Source organism: Linepithema humile, chromosome 8 (genome assembly GCF_040581485.1).
Source record: "Linepithema humile isolate Giens D197 chromosome 8, Lhum_UNIL_v1.0, whole genome shotgun sequence".
Taxonomy (NCBI): Eukaryota; Metazoa; Arthropoda; class Insecta; order Hymenoptera; family Formicidae; genus Linepithema; species Linepithema humile.
The window spans coordinates 1,072,763-1,089,574 of record NC_090135.1 but is presented as its reverse complement, the minus strand read 5'-3'; the positions used below and the strand labels follow the sequence as shown (position 1 = coordinate 1,089,574).

At 48.1% G+C, this 16,812-nt stretch overlaps 1 protein-coding gene and 2 long non-coding RNA genes across 4 annotated transcripts; all 3 read right to left on the bottom strand.

Annotated features, from left to right (window-relative positions):
* Positions 1-928: 928 nt before the first annotated feature.
* LOC105669942 (uncharacterized) lies at positions 929-2,276 on the bottom strand. Of its 2 annotated transcripts, none has more exons than XR_010891494.1 (3): positions 2,152-2,276; positions 1,794-1,945; positions 929-1,069 (listed from the first exon to the last, which is right to left on the bottom strand). It is a non-coding gene; the product is annotated as an uncharacterized lncRNA (long non-coding RNA). The 2 variants fall into 2 exon arrangements; XR_010891493.1 differs by lacking the exon at positions 929-1,069 and adding an exon at positions 1,232-1,336.
* An 88-nt stretch (positions 2,277-2,364) lies between these two features.
* Positions 2,365-3,096, bottom strand: LOC137001485 (uncharacterized). The gene is made up of 3 exons (XR_010891495.1): positions 2,997-3,096; positions 2,517-2,632; positions 2,365-2,427 (listed from the first exon to the last, which is right to left on the bottom strand). It is a non-coding gene; the product is annotated as an uncharacterized lncRNA (long non-coding RNA).
* Positions 3,097-5,435: 2,339 nt separating this feature from the next.
* Positions 5,436-10,604, bottom strand: LOC105668036 (uncharacterized). Its single transcript, XM_012360211.2, has one exon. The coding sequence runs from the start codon at positions 10,602-10,604 to the stop codon at positions 5,436-5,438; it is 5,169 nt and encodes a 1,722-aa protein (XP_012215634.2).
* Between the last annotated feature and the right edge of the window lie 6,208 nt (positions 10,605-16,812).

Here is a 16,812-nt window from a genome sequence, read left to right as displayed (position 1 = left end):
GCTCTCTCGATCGCCGGCGACTCGATTGAGGACTTTTTAGTAAAAATGCGCCGTATCGCGGAAGGTGGACTCGATACCGAAAGAAAACCCGGTTCAACTGTGAACGCGTCGAGAAACTCTAACAGTAATCTGTGCCGAAATTGTGGGAAGAAAGGGCATTCTCATAAAGAATGTCGAGATGACCCCAACTGCTTTTATTGCAAAGCGAAGGGTCACCGTCAATTCGATTGCCCCGTGCTTAAGAGCAAGGGCGACGGGAAGCCGACGCTGCAAGCACGTCACGCGACGAGCTATACAGCAGCAGCTGTTTCGTCTGCGGCATCGAGCGATGACGTCGTGGCAATCGTCGCAGAACCAACAGACGACAGATTAGAGCTGTCCCAGCCGACGACTAAAATCACGAGCATCTGTAATCAAGAATGCGATTTAGATGCGCTAGTCGATACCGGCAGTCCGGTATCTTTCGTAAATAATAAGGTTTTTGCTAAATACATAAAGCCTAAAAACTTTGAAATTCTACCGGCGGAAAAGGAATTAATTAGTTTAAGTAAAATACCGTTGAAGGTTGAGGGGATTGTGTCGGCGGTAGTAGCGATAAAAGAGATCGAAAACAAAACATTCAAGATCCCTCTGTATATATTAAATGAGTCGTACTCGGGCGATATGATCTTAGGTCGCGACTTCTTTAACGACAACAGGCTCACTTTAATTTACAAATACGATGACGCGTCAACAAGCCGAGTCAGCTTGTTCGAGCAATTACCGCTTTGCATAGAAGATAAACAAGTCCCCTACCTTCAGCGCAAATTAGAAAATAACGTTAATAATGTAGATATAAGATTTAAAGATAAGTTAATTAGCGTTTTGGTAGAATTAGAGAAAATGAATGTCGAGCCGATAGACGATAGTTATAAAGTAGAAGTGATCTTACGTGATCCTTCGATCTACGCGTTTGCGCCGCGACGCTTCGCATATGCCGAACGCCTTCAGATAAGGGAGATCACAGATGATCTTTTGCAGCGGGGAATTATCCGTCCAAGCGTCTCACCGTATTGCGCGCGGGTAATTCCTGTGAGAAAGAAAGGCAGTAACATTAGATTATGTGTCGATTTAAGGCCGCTAAACAGTAGAGTCCAGAAACAAAAATACCCGTTTCCGGGGATTGAAGATTGCTTGTCGCGTTTGTTGAACAAATCTGTTTTCACGTTGTTGAATCTGAAAGATGGGTTCCACCAGATAGAGGTGCACCCGAATTCAACGCGGTACTTCTCGTTTGCGACGCCCGACGGGCAATTCGAGTACACGCGCTTACCTTTCGGGTACTCGGAAGCGCCCGCTGAATTCCAGAAGCGCGTAATACAGATTTTGAATCCATTGATCCGCGCGGATAAAATTTTAGTCTATATCGATGATATCTTAATTCCCACGGAAACGGTAGAGCAAAATTTCGAGATTCTAAAAGAGGTACTTTACCTTTTAAAGCAATATCGTTTCGAGCTGAATTATAATAAATGTATTTTTTTGAAGAGTGAAATCGAATTTTTAGGATATGTTATTTCGGCAGACGGCATAACGTTGAGTCCGAGACACACAGAGTCTGTAAAGAGCTTTAGACAGCCAAGAAACGTGCACGAGGTGCAACGATTTCTCGGGTTGGCTAGCTACTTTAGGAAATTTATAAAAAATTTCGCGATTAAGGCGAAGCCGTTGCACAGTCTTTTAAAAAAAGATTCTGTTTTTATCTCCGATGCGGAATGCATAAGAGCATTTGAACAATTAAAAAATGAACTTACCTCAGCGCCGGTATTAGCACTTTATAACCCGGCCCTGGACACGGAACTGCACACTGATGCAAGCAGTCTGGGCCTGGGCGCAATACTGCTTCAGAAGCAAAACGACGGTAGATGGTGTCCGGTTGCGTATTTCAGTCAGGCCACAAATAGCGCTGAAACGAGATACCACAGCTTTGAGCTAGAAATGCTAGCGATCGTTAGAGCGATTGAGCGATTCCATTTATATCTTTTCGGGCTAGATTTTATAATTGTTACCGACTGTAATGCCTTGGTGCATGCGGTAAACAAGGCTAATCTTAACCCGCGTATAGCGAGATGGACGCTCACTTTACAAAATTATCGATTTAAGGTTACGCACCGACCGGGCACACGAATGGCGCATGTAGATGCACTCAGCCGATGCGCGGCGTACGTGCACGAACTGCCGCTGGAAAGGGAGCTCGAATTCCGTCAGCTCTCAGACGCTAGATTAAAAAAAATATGCGATGAGTTAGAGATTGCCGATAGCGATAAGTTCGAACTTATTGATGGTTTGCTATATTATAAATTAAATGGGAATACATACTTTGTCGTACCGGAAGCGATGGAAATCAGCGTGATACGAGCACATCACGACGAAATGGCACACTGCGGGCTAGAAAAAACCATTAAGGGAGTCACACAAAATTTCTGGTTTCCCTCTATGCGCAAAAAAATTTATAGTTATATCGAAAATTGCCTCACCTGCGTAATGGCAAATAATTCCGTCACGCGTTTCGAGGGAGAGACGAGTCTTTATCCCTCAGCGTCTGCGCCGTTCGAGATATTGCATCTCGACCATTTCGGACCGTTACAGGAAACTGCAGACAAGCATAAACATATTCTTGTAATAGTGGATGCGTTCACTAGGTTTTGCTGGTTGTTTCCCACGCGGTCCACGACATCTAAGGAAGTTGTAGTTAAATTGGAAAATTTATTCGCGACGTTCGGTAGACCGAAAGAGTTTCAGATAGAGGGACGGCCTTTACCTCAAAGGAATTTGCCGATGCAATGGAGAAATTTAAACTAAAACACAGAAAGGTTTCAGTAGCAGCCCTATGGGCTAATGGGACGGTAGAACGCGTCAATAGGTTTATCAAGTCATCGCTTACGAAGATGATAAACTCACCGAGTGAATGGAAAAATAGTTTGAACACACTACAATATGTGATTAATAACACATACCACGCAGTCACGAAGTCGAGCCCGTCGAAGCTGCTATTTGGTTTCGAGCAGCGCAGCCATGCCGATCACGAGTTAGCTCGCTTCACCAAGGCATTGGTGAGTCAGGATACGGACCTGGAGAAAGACCGAGACGCGTCACGACAAGCGGCGCGAAACGCAACAGACTCAATCCGAGCTTACAATAAGAAATATCGCGATGCGAAGTTAAAAAAAGCAACTGTACATGACGTAGGCGACTATGTAATGATCAAAAAAACAAAGGCTACTCCGGGTGAAAGCGCGAAATTGCGCCCGAAATTCGTAGGGCCGTACGTAATCAAAAAGATTCTAGGAAATAATCGTTATGTGGTTCAGGACATACCGGGCTTTAACGTAACGGCGAAGCCGCTCAATACGATTTTGTCGTGCGATCGCCTTAAGCCTTGGATCCGTTGCAGTCCTCCCGATGAACCGGCAAATGAATGCCAATCTACGGAATAATTTTATTGTTAGGTTAATTGTTAATTATTAAAAGAAAATATTACTGTATGTTTAATCTAAAATACCGAAGCTATTAAGGTATAAAACTTACCACAGACTTGTAAAAATTAAATGTCGAATCGGCTACAACGAACTGTCTCACTTCAGTTCACAATTCCGCACACGAAATTAATTGCGCAATAATTGCACATGAAAGAACTTCGGGACGAAGTCCAGCGCCAGAACGGCCGAGCTGTAAGACGCAAGCGATAATGACCGATAGACGGCGCCAGCTGACGGCAGCCAGATATTCGAGGGCAGCGCCTCGGATAAAATAGATCCTGCGCGCACGCACTCCCGCTCCTTGATTTATTGTATCTTAAATAATAACGTGTAAAAGATTCGAGAATCTTCGAGGAAGTCGACCTGCGAGAGAGCCGGAGATCGAATCTCACTCTCTATCGCCGATCAACCGAGAACAGTCGCAGAAAACGATAAAATATAGAGAGACAGTCGTGTCGGTAGAATAGGCATTTTTGGACTTAGTCGAAATCGCAGTATTGTACTAATAAGTGAAATTATATATATTGTTAATATCAAGTAGTTTCTGTGTCGAGTCATTTCAAGAACCATCCTGCAATTTATCTGTTTCAACCGAACTATAGCTTTAACAAACTTAATAAATAATAAGGTCGCGTATAGGACGTAACCGTCGAATACATTCAAACAAATTCAGAACAGTCGGATTATTTCTTTATTAAGAAAGTCAGAATCTTACAATATATATATATATATATATATATATATATATATATATACTATCGGATATAATAAATGAACCTACACAGTGGTATGATATAACATCTGTAGACTTCCTCACGATAATGGACTCTGAAACATAAAGATAATGTATATTTTACCGGGCATAATAATTGAACTTACACAATGGTACGATCCAATGCTTGGGGGCCTCTTACAAACAATGACTCCTGAAACACAAAGAAACTTTATTACCAATAAAGAAAATTCTTGAGGAATTAATTCTAAGGATTAATCTTTAAAGCTCATGGAACAATTAATAATTGAATTGCTGTGTATGTACATTACAATATAAGTTGTCAGGTACTGAGTAAGGACAGAAATAAGTACTAAATATACGAAGGAGAAATTAGAGCATAAGCAAGTAAAGAATAAGTGATATATTGACTGCTTGGTTCTAAAGTTAACTCTGAACTATGTATTACGTTGATCTTACTGTGTGTAAACGAACATTGTTTCCGGGACCTATTACTTATATTAAATAAAATAAATAAATAAATTAAAGTGTACATATATACGAATAGGTAAAGTTGACTAATTAATGAATTTAATAAGACTGGATAGATAAACAATAATCATCATTGTTCGTTGGTGGCTCGCCGTGCGGTAGAATGGCCGGTTGGAGCCAGCGCAACTGTAGTTTTCAGATGTACCAGATCGGATGGCGCGAAAGAGGAGCAACTTTTCTTTTGTTTCACAGCACTTTATTTGTTATCGTTCGATACAATTCTCAACCCCTGAACACGGTGGCGCGAATTGTTATAACCTTAAGTTTTACCCGGGGTGCCGAGCCGAGCCGGGTACAAAGAAATACGCGTTTCGCAGAACGCGGAGCGCACGCGGCCTTTTTCGTGAAACGATTCCGCAAGACTGCCAGTAGGCCGCGCTTAGGAATGCAAAAGCTCTCCCCCGGCCCCGAGCTACTCGATCCACCCAGAGCGGGAAAAAAGCTCAGCACCAGCGCGACCGGGACAGCAACTCTGTTTGGACAGAGAGCAAAAATCGGAGCTGACGTGTCGCTCCGATCTCGCGACTCGCCAGCGTAGGCTCGCAAGACGCGCAAAAGCGTCAACATCCCGCCCGCCTCGTCCGTAAGGCGAAACAAGAACCTCCTAATTGAGAAGATCCGCCCGCCGTGGAAAGTCATTGTGAGATGGAGAGCTATTTCTCCTTCCTCGCCTCGTCTTCCGTCGGTCTGATCGGAAGAGGGCAGATCTTGGAGATCGGCCGTCGGAGCTGCGACGCGGCTGTCTCCACCGTCACCACGCGTACCAGTCCGTCGTCCCCTGGGTGCACCCGAATGATTCGCCCCAGTGGCCATTTCGTGGGGGGCCGCAGGTCGTCCTTGATGAGGACCAAGTCCCCAATCGAGAGATTGGATGAGCGCCGTCGCCACTTGCCAAGTTGTTGAAGATGCTGGAGGTACTCTCGTGACCACCTGTGCCAGAAATGATCACGCATATTAGTAATTAATCGGTGCCGAGAAGTGGCCGAGTGAGGAAGACCCTGAGGACAGGGTGGTTCCGGTGGGTTGATCGGACTTTCCCCAATGAGAAAGTGTCCTGGCGTTATCGCCGTATTGTCTAATGGATCGCTAGTCAGGGGGTAGAGAGGCCTGGAATTGAGGCACGCCTCTATCTGACAAAGAAGAGTTGTCAACTCTTCGAAAGTTAAAAGTTGGTCGCCCAGTACCCGTCTGAGATGAAATTTGGTGGACTTGACTCCGGCCTCCCACAGCCCGCCAAAATTCGGGGCTGAAGGGGGAATAAAACTCCAGACGGTACTGTCTTGGGCCAGTTGGACCTTACAGTTTGCGTAGAAGTCTGAGGCGGCGCTGAACATCTCTCGCAGCTCCCGCTCTGCCCCTTGGAAGTTAGTTCCGTTGTCGCTGGTGAGACGCGCACAATGGCCTCGCCGAGCGACAAAGCGCCGAAATGCAGCCAGAAACGACCCAGCAGAGAGGTCCGACACTGCTTCCAGGTGTATCGCCCTCGTGGCTATGCAGACGAAGAGGCAGATGTAGCCCTTGTAGCTCTTCTGTCCGCGACCCTTAGAGGTGCGGAGCTGTATTGGGCCCGCATAGTCTACGCCAGTGGACCAGAAGGGGCGATGAGCTCGCACTCGGTCGGTCGGCAGCTGTCCCATTTGTTGTTGAGCGGATGCGCCCCTGAAACGAGCGCATTTTACACACTGTTTGAGTACAGACCTTATCAGAGAGTTGGCCTGTAATATCCAGTAACGCCGAGCCAGGACGCTGCGAGTGAGCTGTGGTCCCCCGTGAAGTGTCCGATGATGGGCGTCTCGCACTAGTAGTAGTGCTACGTGGCTGCTCTTGGCGAGCACGATCGGGTGCCTTTCGGCAAAGGTTAGCGATGAGTGCTCCAAGCGTCCGCCGACTCGAATTAATCCACCTTGACACAAGAAAGGTCGTAGCGCCGAAAGGGGTGATCGGCGTGAGACTTGCCCTCCTCGATTGAGAGCGTGACCCTCCTCAGCAAAGTCCAGTTGCTGAGCGAGGCGTAGTAATCGTAACCGACAGCATTCCAGCTCATCGACAGTAAGATTGATCGTTGGTGGCCGCACTGCTAGACGCAGGAACCTAAGACAGAAGGCCAAGACACGGATTAATTTGGAAAACGAAGAGAATCGCACTAGTAATTCGTTTTCAAGTGCGACGGTATCTGTGGTAGTTGCGTGTGAGCGACGTTCTTCAGCCACGTCTTGGTCACTAAGATAGTCTGCTGGCCAGCTGTCGTATGGGGATTCCAGCCAGGTTGGACCACGCCACCACTGTCGCTGGTTATATAACTCCATCGGCGAGATGCCACGAGTGGCCAAGTCCGCTGGATTGTCAGAAGTGGGCACGTAATGCCACTGATCGGCCGGGAGCAACTCCTGGATAGCCGCTACTCGGTTGGCTACGAAGGGGGTCCATCGAGATGGGTGGTCCCTTAACCATGCCAGAACCACTCTAGCGTCAGTCCAGGCGTGTAAACTGCAGTTTTCCAAGCGCAATCCTTTGACTGTACGATTAAGTAGCCGTGCCGCCAGTAAAGCTCCACAAAGCTCGAGCCTTGGTATCGATACCGGCTTAATCGGTGCAACCCTGGTTTTGGCGACCAAAAGCGACGTTTGTATCCCGCCGGTGATGCTGAGACCACGTAAATAAACGGCGGCTGCATAGGCCCTCTCAGACGCATCTGAAAATGCGTGTAACTCCGTTTGCTCTAGAACACCAGTCCAACGTGGTATTCGCAAGTGATTCAGATCCGGAAGGGACGTAGCGAGCTGCGTCCAGCGTGCTCGCAAACCTGGTGGCAGGGTCTGATCCCAGTTGAGCGCCGCCATCCAGAGATCTTGAATGAAGATTTTGGACGCGACTATCACAGGAGCCGCCCAGCCGGCTGGATCGAACAGCTTGGCGACTTGAGAGAGAACGGAGCGTTTAGTTGGCTCTTTCTCCATTTCCAATGTTGGAACCGCCCTTAGGCTAAGAGTGTCTTCGGCTGGAGTCCAAATTACGCCTAAGGCCCCCACACTTTGGTTGACCGTGAACAGCCGCTCCGTCTGATCGCCGTCCGGGCATAGAGCAGAGTGCGTACCGGCCCACTTGCTCAACCGGAACCCGCCGGCCAGGAGCAAGGATTCCAATTGAGCCTTGCGCTCGAGAGCCGCCTGGAGAGTGTTGGCGCCGGCAAATATGTCGTCGACATACGTATGGTGGCGTAATATTTCTGCACCTTCCGGAAAGCGGTGTTCTTCATCCTCGGCTAGCTGCAGAAGGGTTCGAATTGCCAGATACGGGGCCGGCGCCGTACCGTAGGTGACGGTGACGAGCCGAAAATCTTGAATCTCGGCCGCAGGGTCCGCCCGCCATAATATCCTCTGAAGGTCAGCGTCCTCCCGGTGGATCCGGATCTGCCGAAACATTTTGACGATGTCCGTTGTGAAGGCAAAGCGATGCAATCGCCATCGAGTCAGAACCAGCCAGAGGTCCGCCTGTAGCTTCGGGCCGGGTAAGAGGAGATCGTTCAGCGACATCCCGGAAGGTGTTCGGAAAGACGCGTTGAAGACCACTCGTATCTTCCCATTCGGATCCGAAGACTTGACCACTGCGTGATGCGGTAGATAGTACGGACAGCCAGCCTCCTTATCAGGTCCGTTAAGCGGTTCCATGTGACCTAGGACATGATAAGCATTCATGAACTCTGAGTATGCCTGTCCGAGCGACGGGTTACGCCTCAATCGGTTTTCGTTCGCCAGGAGCAGCCGCAATGCCCCGCGACGGGAGTCCCCAAGTCCCGCCGGCGGATTGCGTCTACGCGGTAGGCGTACAATATATCGACCTTCAGAGTCGCGAGCGTGGGTTTTCTTGAAGAGATCCTCACAGAAGGCCTCGTCCGGAGTGAGGATCCTGTTTGTGGAAAACTCTTCGAGCTCCCAGAACCGTTGAAGGTCTTGATGGAGGTCAGGCTCCACTGTGGTGTGAAGGCTGGCGATGTTACACTGCGTTGAGTTGTCTGTCGCCGAGAGCGAGCCCATCAACACCCAGCCGAAGATGGTTGAATGAGCGGCGGGTTCTCCCGGTGATCCTCGTTTGACTCCACCTTCGATCAACATCCCATAAATGTCTGCTCCCAGCACAGCGTCGACTTCTGCCGGCTTGTCGTAGCTCGGATCTGCCAACTGGATGCCGCTTAGATGCGGCCAGTCACCCATGCGAACCTGTCGGCCAGGAGTAAACGGTGTTAGTTTGGACATAACTAGAGCGTTGGGCAAGGCTATGCGTAGGGACGAGGAATGCCTGCTGCCGATCATGAGAGAAACGGCATTAGAAACTCGACCAGTGGTTACACCTTGCAGGCCAGAGACTGTCACGTTCACCTTGCGTCGTCGCAACCGCAGTTGCTGTGCGACGCGTTCCGAGACGAACGATGCCTCTGAACCGGAGTCCAAGAGAGCGCGCGCAGTCATTATTCTGCCGGAATCCGAAATTAAGTTAATTAGGGCGGTCGCGAGCAGCACCGTGCCGCTGGTGGCACTCGACAACGCGGCGACCTTTGTCGGTTTCGCGGAAACGTCTGATTGCTCCGGCGTCAGTGCCTCTTTGTTGGAGTCCTGAATTGAAGGCTGCAGGGGCGCCGCGTCCGCTGATCCGAGGTGCAGCATCGTGTGGTGCTTCTCGCCGCAGTGTCGGCAGCGGTTGATCGAGGGGCAGGCGGCCGCCGGATGACCTTGTCCGAGGCAATTGAAGCAGACTTTTGTTTTCCGCACCTGTTCCCTGCGCTGCTCCGCAGAAAGAGTCTTAAATTTGCTGCATGATCGCAGCGGATGACGAACCTTGCAAAGGACGCACTGAGGTCCTTCGCTTGTGCTCGTAGAGTGAGATGAGACATCATCTCTCCGGGCGTTTCGCTTGGCCTTGTTGCCACACGCAGATTGGACAAGCCGAGGATTGGCGGCGTCCAATGCGCGGGCACGAGTCAGGAGAAAGCCCTTCAGATCTTCAAAAGACGGGAACTCGCGACTTGACTCCTGTGAGGATTCCCACAGGAGACGCGAGGACGAGTCTAATTTTTCCACCAGGATGTGAACAAACCAGTCGTCCCAATGCTCCACAGGGCGGCCCAATGCCCGGAAGGAGCGTGCTGCCTGGGTGACCGTGCTGAGAATTCGATTGATTTCCGAGGCTGATGTCTTAGTTATCGGCGCGCAAGAAAGTAACGCTCGCATGTGGTACGCCAAGAGCACCCTTCGGTTGTCGTATCTTGTTATCAGCTCGTCCCATGCCGACGCATAGCTCTGCGAAGTCATGTCTAGACTTGAAATGACTGCTGCCGCCTCGCCAGTGAGACTAGCCTTGAGGTACTGCAACTTCTGAATGGGCGCAAGTCCCTCCACGTCGTGCACCAAGGATCTAAACAGATCTCGAAAACCTTCCCAGGCTAGCTGGTCCCCGTTAAACGTGGGCAGATTGATTTTTGGAAGCTGTACTTGCCGGAGCACAGCGCCAGCCTCGGATTCTCCCGTGGTCGGGGCGGCCGTTTTTGTGGTCTGAAGGTAGGCGCAGATTCTAGCCTTGGCAGTGACGTAATGTTCCTCTGTTGAGGCGTATACATCCTGCTTCATATAGTCCGTTAACTCCACTCTCTCCGTAATCAACAGTGCATCGTGTGAGTCGAAAAACTTCGTCCAGTACGACTCCAGCAATTCTAGTCGGGTGGTAAGGTAGGCACGAGTCATCTTGTCCTTTCCGGCCTTGACGAGGTTGTCCCAAAAACGTTCGATGTAACCGGCGGTAGCTAATTGTTTTTTAATTGCCGCATCCATGTCGCAGCACAAGGTACCGACTACCGTTCTTTATAATGAAAAAGAAATGTTCATGTACGCGCGAACAGCTGAGCGCCGAGCTCGTAGGCGCGGAGCACGCGGAGCGCGGAGCGGCGAGCTCGCAGGCGCGGGGCACGCAGAGCGCGGAGCGCCGAGCTCGTAGGCGCGGAGCACGCGGGGCTCGGACGGCGTGGTCGTAGGCGCGGAGCACGCGGAGCGCGGGGCGGCGAGCTCGTAGGCGCGGAGCACGCGGAACGCGGTGCGGCGAGCTCGTAGGCGCGGAGCACGCGGGGCTCGGAGCGGCGTGCTCGTAGACGCGGCACTCGCGGGGAACGGCACTGATCTCGCCAAGACGCGGTTTCCTCGTACCGCGTGCGCGGATGATGCAATGCCCGAGCAGCACGTGGCCCTTTGCGCGGATGATCCGCGGAGATCAAGGAAGGTTGCGTACGCGCACAATTCACCTTAGGTCCACCAAAAAAAAAAATGAGTCTTACTTACCGGAGAAGTCCTTATATTACTCAGAGAAGGTCTTACGATGCCGATCCGATAATGGCTACTTATCCGGCTCGAAGGACCAAAATGTTCGTTGGTGGCTCGCCGTGCGGTAGAATGGCCGGTTGGAGCCAGCGCAACTGTAGTTTTCAGATGTACCAGATCGGATGGCGCGAAAGAGGAGCAACTTTTCTTTTGTTTCACAGCACTTTATTTGTTATCGTTCGATACAATTCTCAACCCCTGAACACGGTGACGCGAATTGTTATAACCTTAAGTTTTACCCGGGGTGCCGAGCCGAGCCGGGTACAAAGAAATACGCGTTTCGCAGAACGCGGAGCGCACGCGGCCTTTTTCGTGAAACGATTCCGCAAGACTGCCAGTAGGCCGCGCTTAGGAATGCAAAAGCTCTCCCCCGGCCCCGAGCTACTCGATCCACCCAGAGCGGGAAAAAAGCTCAGCACCAGCGCGACCGGGACAGCAACTCTGTTTGGACAGAGAGCAAAAATCGGAGCTGACGTGTCGCTCCGATCTCGCGACTCGCCAGCGTAGGCTCGCAAGACGCGCAAAAGCGTCAACAATCATAATAATAGCAACTACATATTAATGATTGCTGATTTATTAGTTTGTTAATACCATAAGGTAATCACATACACATACGTATACTTATATATAGACTGAGAGACTATTTCACTGAGTACGGATTGTTTCCTCTGAGGCTGCCTGGTCAATCTGAAAAGAGAAATAGTATTTAATAGGATAAAGAAATATTAAGACTATTAGTAATATACTCGTATAGGGTGGCGATGTAACTACTGCTCGGTGATTACTGGCTTACCTGAAATATAAGAACTTATTGAAATAAAATTAGGAAATAATATAGTGTATATGTGTAAGAATAGTACCTTGTAAATATAGATAGTTAAAGTTATGTAGAACAATGAATAATGAATTAGTAATAACAATTAGAAGTGCCTTATTTAGAATTAGACACATTGATCGTAGTTAGCACTGCGCAACGACGCAGAGGATTATGATCCTGATCCTTATAAATAATTGGAACTCAGATCTGGTGGATCCATTCACACCAATGGATTGAGACACCCACCGATCTAATCTTTACTACTATTACTATCAGTATATAGTGCGTCTCACAAGAGAAGGCCACTCTTGAGAATAAAACCACGCAAACTCTCAATGGATATGGACAAGGAAAAGGACATAAACGTCCCGGCGTCGGATACCGGGAACCGGCACGTGGAGGGTATCGTCCCTGCCCTCCACGGGTCGTCATCATGCAAAGGGCTAACCTCGGGATCGGTGGCGAGTCTCGGGGCCAAACCTGCTATTGCCTCAGTGGAAAGACTGGACTCAGAGATTACGGTACGTAGGGCGCTTTCGCTGGCGGGGGGAGGCTCTCCCATATCCCTCACAGATGAGGTGGAGATGGTGGGCGCCTCTTTTTTCTGCGGGGTGGTGCTCTCGGACTCAGACGGCCCGGGGCCATTCGGCTCATCTGAAATAAGCAGACCGGATTTATCAAAGGCAAAAAGAGGAAAAAACGGAATTTCCCCCCCTGATGAGGAAGAGGAGGAAGAAAGATATGGGGTAAGATTCTCCATTAACAATAAAAAAAGAGTTGAGGATGAGCTAGCGGGGCTAGAACTTGAGCATGCCTCGAAAATCAACTTAAAGATAAGAGACATAATAGATGAAATAGAGAGCATCAGAAGGAGGTCAACTAACCTTAAGGGTTCATTTAGCGGCCAGATAAAAGTTTTTCTTGAAGTGATTAGAAGGGCCAGCTCCCTGCTGTCAATAAAGGCTACCTCTAATGACGATCCAGATTTTTGGAAGGCAAAATACTATAGCATGGAAAAAGAATCGAACGAGAACAGATGTAGAATAGATTCCTTGGAAGCACGACTACGCGAATATGAAAAGAAAGAGTTCCTTAAGAATGCCTACGAAAACAACACTAGTGAAAAAAAGTATGTGGACAGAGCAACCTCGGCTCCTTCGGGTAGTGAGTCGGAGGTCAGAACGATAAAAGGAAGAAAGGAAAATCGGGGTAATAAAAAAGTGAATAATGTGGACAAAAATTCAGTAGTTAGTGAGAGCATGCTATGTGGATCAATGGAGAGAATCAACCTGGACAGGGCCATAATTCACACTCTGGATAAGCTGGGGGAAGGAATGACCCAACTAATTAGAAAAACGAGACAAACGAGGGAAACACTGGACTATGTAATACAAGGTACTGGCTCTGCAAAAAAAGGTAAGAAAAAAAAGGTGAGTGACCCTTACGAGAATTCTCGAAGGGAAAAATTACATAGACATAACATTGATGACTCTGTGATCTGTAAAAGTGACGATATAAACAATAGAAATAGTAACAGTACAAGGAAAAAAAAAATAAAAAAAATAAAAGTAAAATACTTGTATACGCGGACTTTAATTGTGACTCGTCTGCTTCGCCGGGTAAATCTGAAACGGAAAAGAAAATCATTAACTTCACACAAATTGGTGGAAGGGACTTGGGCTTCGCAGATTCCCAAATTTTAATTTTCAGCGATTGCGAAGAGGTTCCTAACTCTCCTGCTACTAAAAATAGTGATAAGCTTGATTGGGCAACGGTTTGTAAAAAGCAAAAAAGGAGAAAGTTGAATGAAGGGAATGTGGGGGGGGGGAGAATTCACCCCGCACATGAGGAAATCTATTGCTTCTAATCTTATTAATAATAATTATAGTAATAATGATAACGTTTCCCTGACACCAGCAAATAACACAGGTAAGAAAGTTTACGATACAAATAAAGAATCGCTCCCCAACTTTAAGAAAAAGATTTCAAACACAGCAGCGGTATCAATCCTGCTGGAAGAGTGCGAGTACTCTTACTTCGATATCCTGAGTAAGGCAAAAGAAAATATCTCCCTCTCAGAGCTTGGAATCACAGACATTCGCATCAAACGCGCGGCAAATGGGAGTGTCTTAATAGAGATTCCCGGCGCCGAATCTGAAATTAAAGCAGATAAATTATGTAAAAAACTGAGAGTTATTTTTTAACATAAAAGGGGTGAGTCTACGTAGGCCAATGAAGAGAGCCCAACTTAGGCTCTCGGGTATAGATGACTCAATCTCTGTGCAGGAGATTAAAAACATGATTGCTAAAGAGGGCACATGTGATGTATTTAACGTTACTTGCGGCTTGATCCGACACGTCCGCGGAGGCATGGGGGTGGTATTCGCCCAATGCCCGATCTCGGCGGCAGTCAAAATCCTTGAACGGGGAAGGATGGTCATAGGATGGTCGACGATCAGAGTGGAGGTCCTAAAGGCACGTCCACTGCAGTGCTTCAGATGTCTGGCAGTGGGCCATACGGTCCAGAGATGCCCAAGCACGGAGGTCCGCCGCTTTAACTGCTACAAATGCGGTCAAGTGGATCACAAGGCCGTAGATTGTAAAAACAGGATTACCTGTCCCGTCTGCGCGGAGAGAGGGCTGAACGCGGATCACCTGGTCGGAAGCGCCTACTGCAAACCAGTACCGCCTACCAGGATCTTACCTGCAAATAATAAAAATGTTAATGACAATAATAAGAAAAATAATGTAAATAAAGACAATGTTGAGAATGTTAATGCTTATGTAGAAAATACTGAGATTCGGAGCTCTCAGTGCACAGCGGGCCCGTCCGCTGTAATGGACTGTGATATTTTGCTCTAAATAATGTATATTTTGCAATGTAACGTGAATCTATCCAAACAGGCGCAGGATAACTTGGCTCACCTGATAGAGGAGAGAAACGCTGTATTGGCTGTTATCTCTGAACCAAACTCTGTTCCGGAAGATGACAGGTGGGTGACAGATTTAAGTAACCCTCCCAAGGCTGCCATCCTGTGGCGTAAGGTTAGGGACAGATTTTCCCCCATGGTAAGATTACACCGGGGCCGCGGTTTCTGCGCGGTCAAGTGGAACGGGGCTGTAATAATCAGCTGTTATTTCTCTCCGAACGCGCCGCTCCCCATATTTAATGATTTCTTAGATGATTTAGTTGCGTTCCTAGGGGAATATAGAAATTCCCCTATATTTTTACTCGGTGATTTCAACTCTAGACACCAAGATTGGGACGAGAGAAATGGTAACAGCAAGGGGAACTTATTAAAACATTGGATTGATAATTTAGATTTATGCGTACTAAATAAATATGTCCCAACTTGCGTAAGGCCAAGGGGAAGATCTGTAATTGACCTCGTCATATGTAACAAAATAGCGGAAAAGATGGTCAAGAACTGTACAGTAGACGTAGACGCGGTCACGATTTCAGACCATAGGTTAATCGTAATCGAGATCGACCCCGGACTAGCCGGGGCGAGATCTAGGGTCATCGGTCGCAATTTCCCCAGATGGAATGCCAGGAAAGTAGATCCAGACGCGCTTAAGACGGCAATCGTGGTAAAGTCGTGGGGGTTTAATGAATCGAATCTAAATTCAGCAGACGAATTAGTGAAATGGTTAGGAGTGTCCCTGAAAGAAATTTGTGACTATTCAATGCCTAGAAATAGCGGTAGAAGCAGGAAATCTGCTTATTGGTGGAGCAAAGAACTGGTAGTCCTGAGAGGAAAGGTGGTCGATGCCAGAAGGGCTCTATCGAGGGCCAGGAAAAAACGGAGTGAGGAAGCTACAAATACGAAGTATAGGGAATATCGATCCTCTCTCCTCGCATATAGAAAGGGTATTAAAATGGCCAAAACTAGGGCATGGAACAATTTGATCAAAGAACTAGATGAAGACCCATGGGGTCTCCCATATAAAATCGTGTTGAAAAAATTAAGGCCCGTATCACAACCGGTGTGCGAGACGATATCGTATAAGGATTTAACACACATCGTAAATACGCTTTTTCCGAGAAGGGAGAATACGATTACAGAGGAACAACCAAACGTCTCGTTTTGGAACGAGGAATTAAAAGTCTCTGAAGGAGAAATAAAAGAGTCTGCGAAGAAGAGTAGGGGGCGTAAAAGAGCTCCGGGCCCGAACGGTATTCCGGAGGCTGCATTGAACGGTAGCCTAAGGGGTCTCATGGGTGCATGGCTCTCCTGCTTCAACAGATGTCTCGAAGAGGGTACTTTTCCCAGAGAGTGGAAGAGGGCCAGATTGGTTTTGTTAAGAAAGAGGGAAGGCCAATCGACTGACCCTCGGATATACAGGCCGATCTGTCTCCTCGACGACTCGGCTAAATTATTCGAAAGAATAATACTATTTAGAATCCATGACCATCTGGAGTCGACTGCCTCTCTCTCTGATAACTAATTTGGTTTTAGAAGGGGGCGGTTGACCCTAGATGCGATTTTGAAACTGAGAGAAATCGTCAGGGGAGAACTGGACGCGGGAAAGCATGTTCTGGGGATAAGTCTAGATATAGTGAACGCATTTAACACTATCCCATGGGGGACTATCAGGGGAGCCATGTCCGTTATGGGATTCCCTGGTTATTTATGCAAGATTATAGGTAACTATCTATCAGATAGGAGCCTATCTTTCACCGACTGCGATGGTGTTATCCGTGTATCACAGATGTCATGTGGAGTTCCACAGGGTTCGGTCCTTGGACCCACCCTGTGGAACATTGGTTATAATAGTATATTCGGTTTATTCCTGCCGGAGGGTTGTTGGACACTGGGATACGCGGATGACACCATTCTGTTGGTTTCG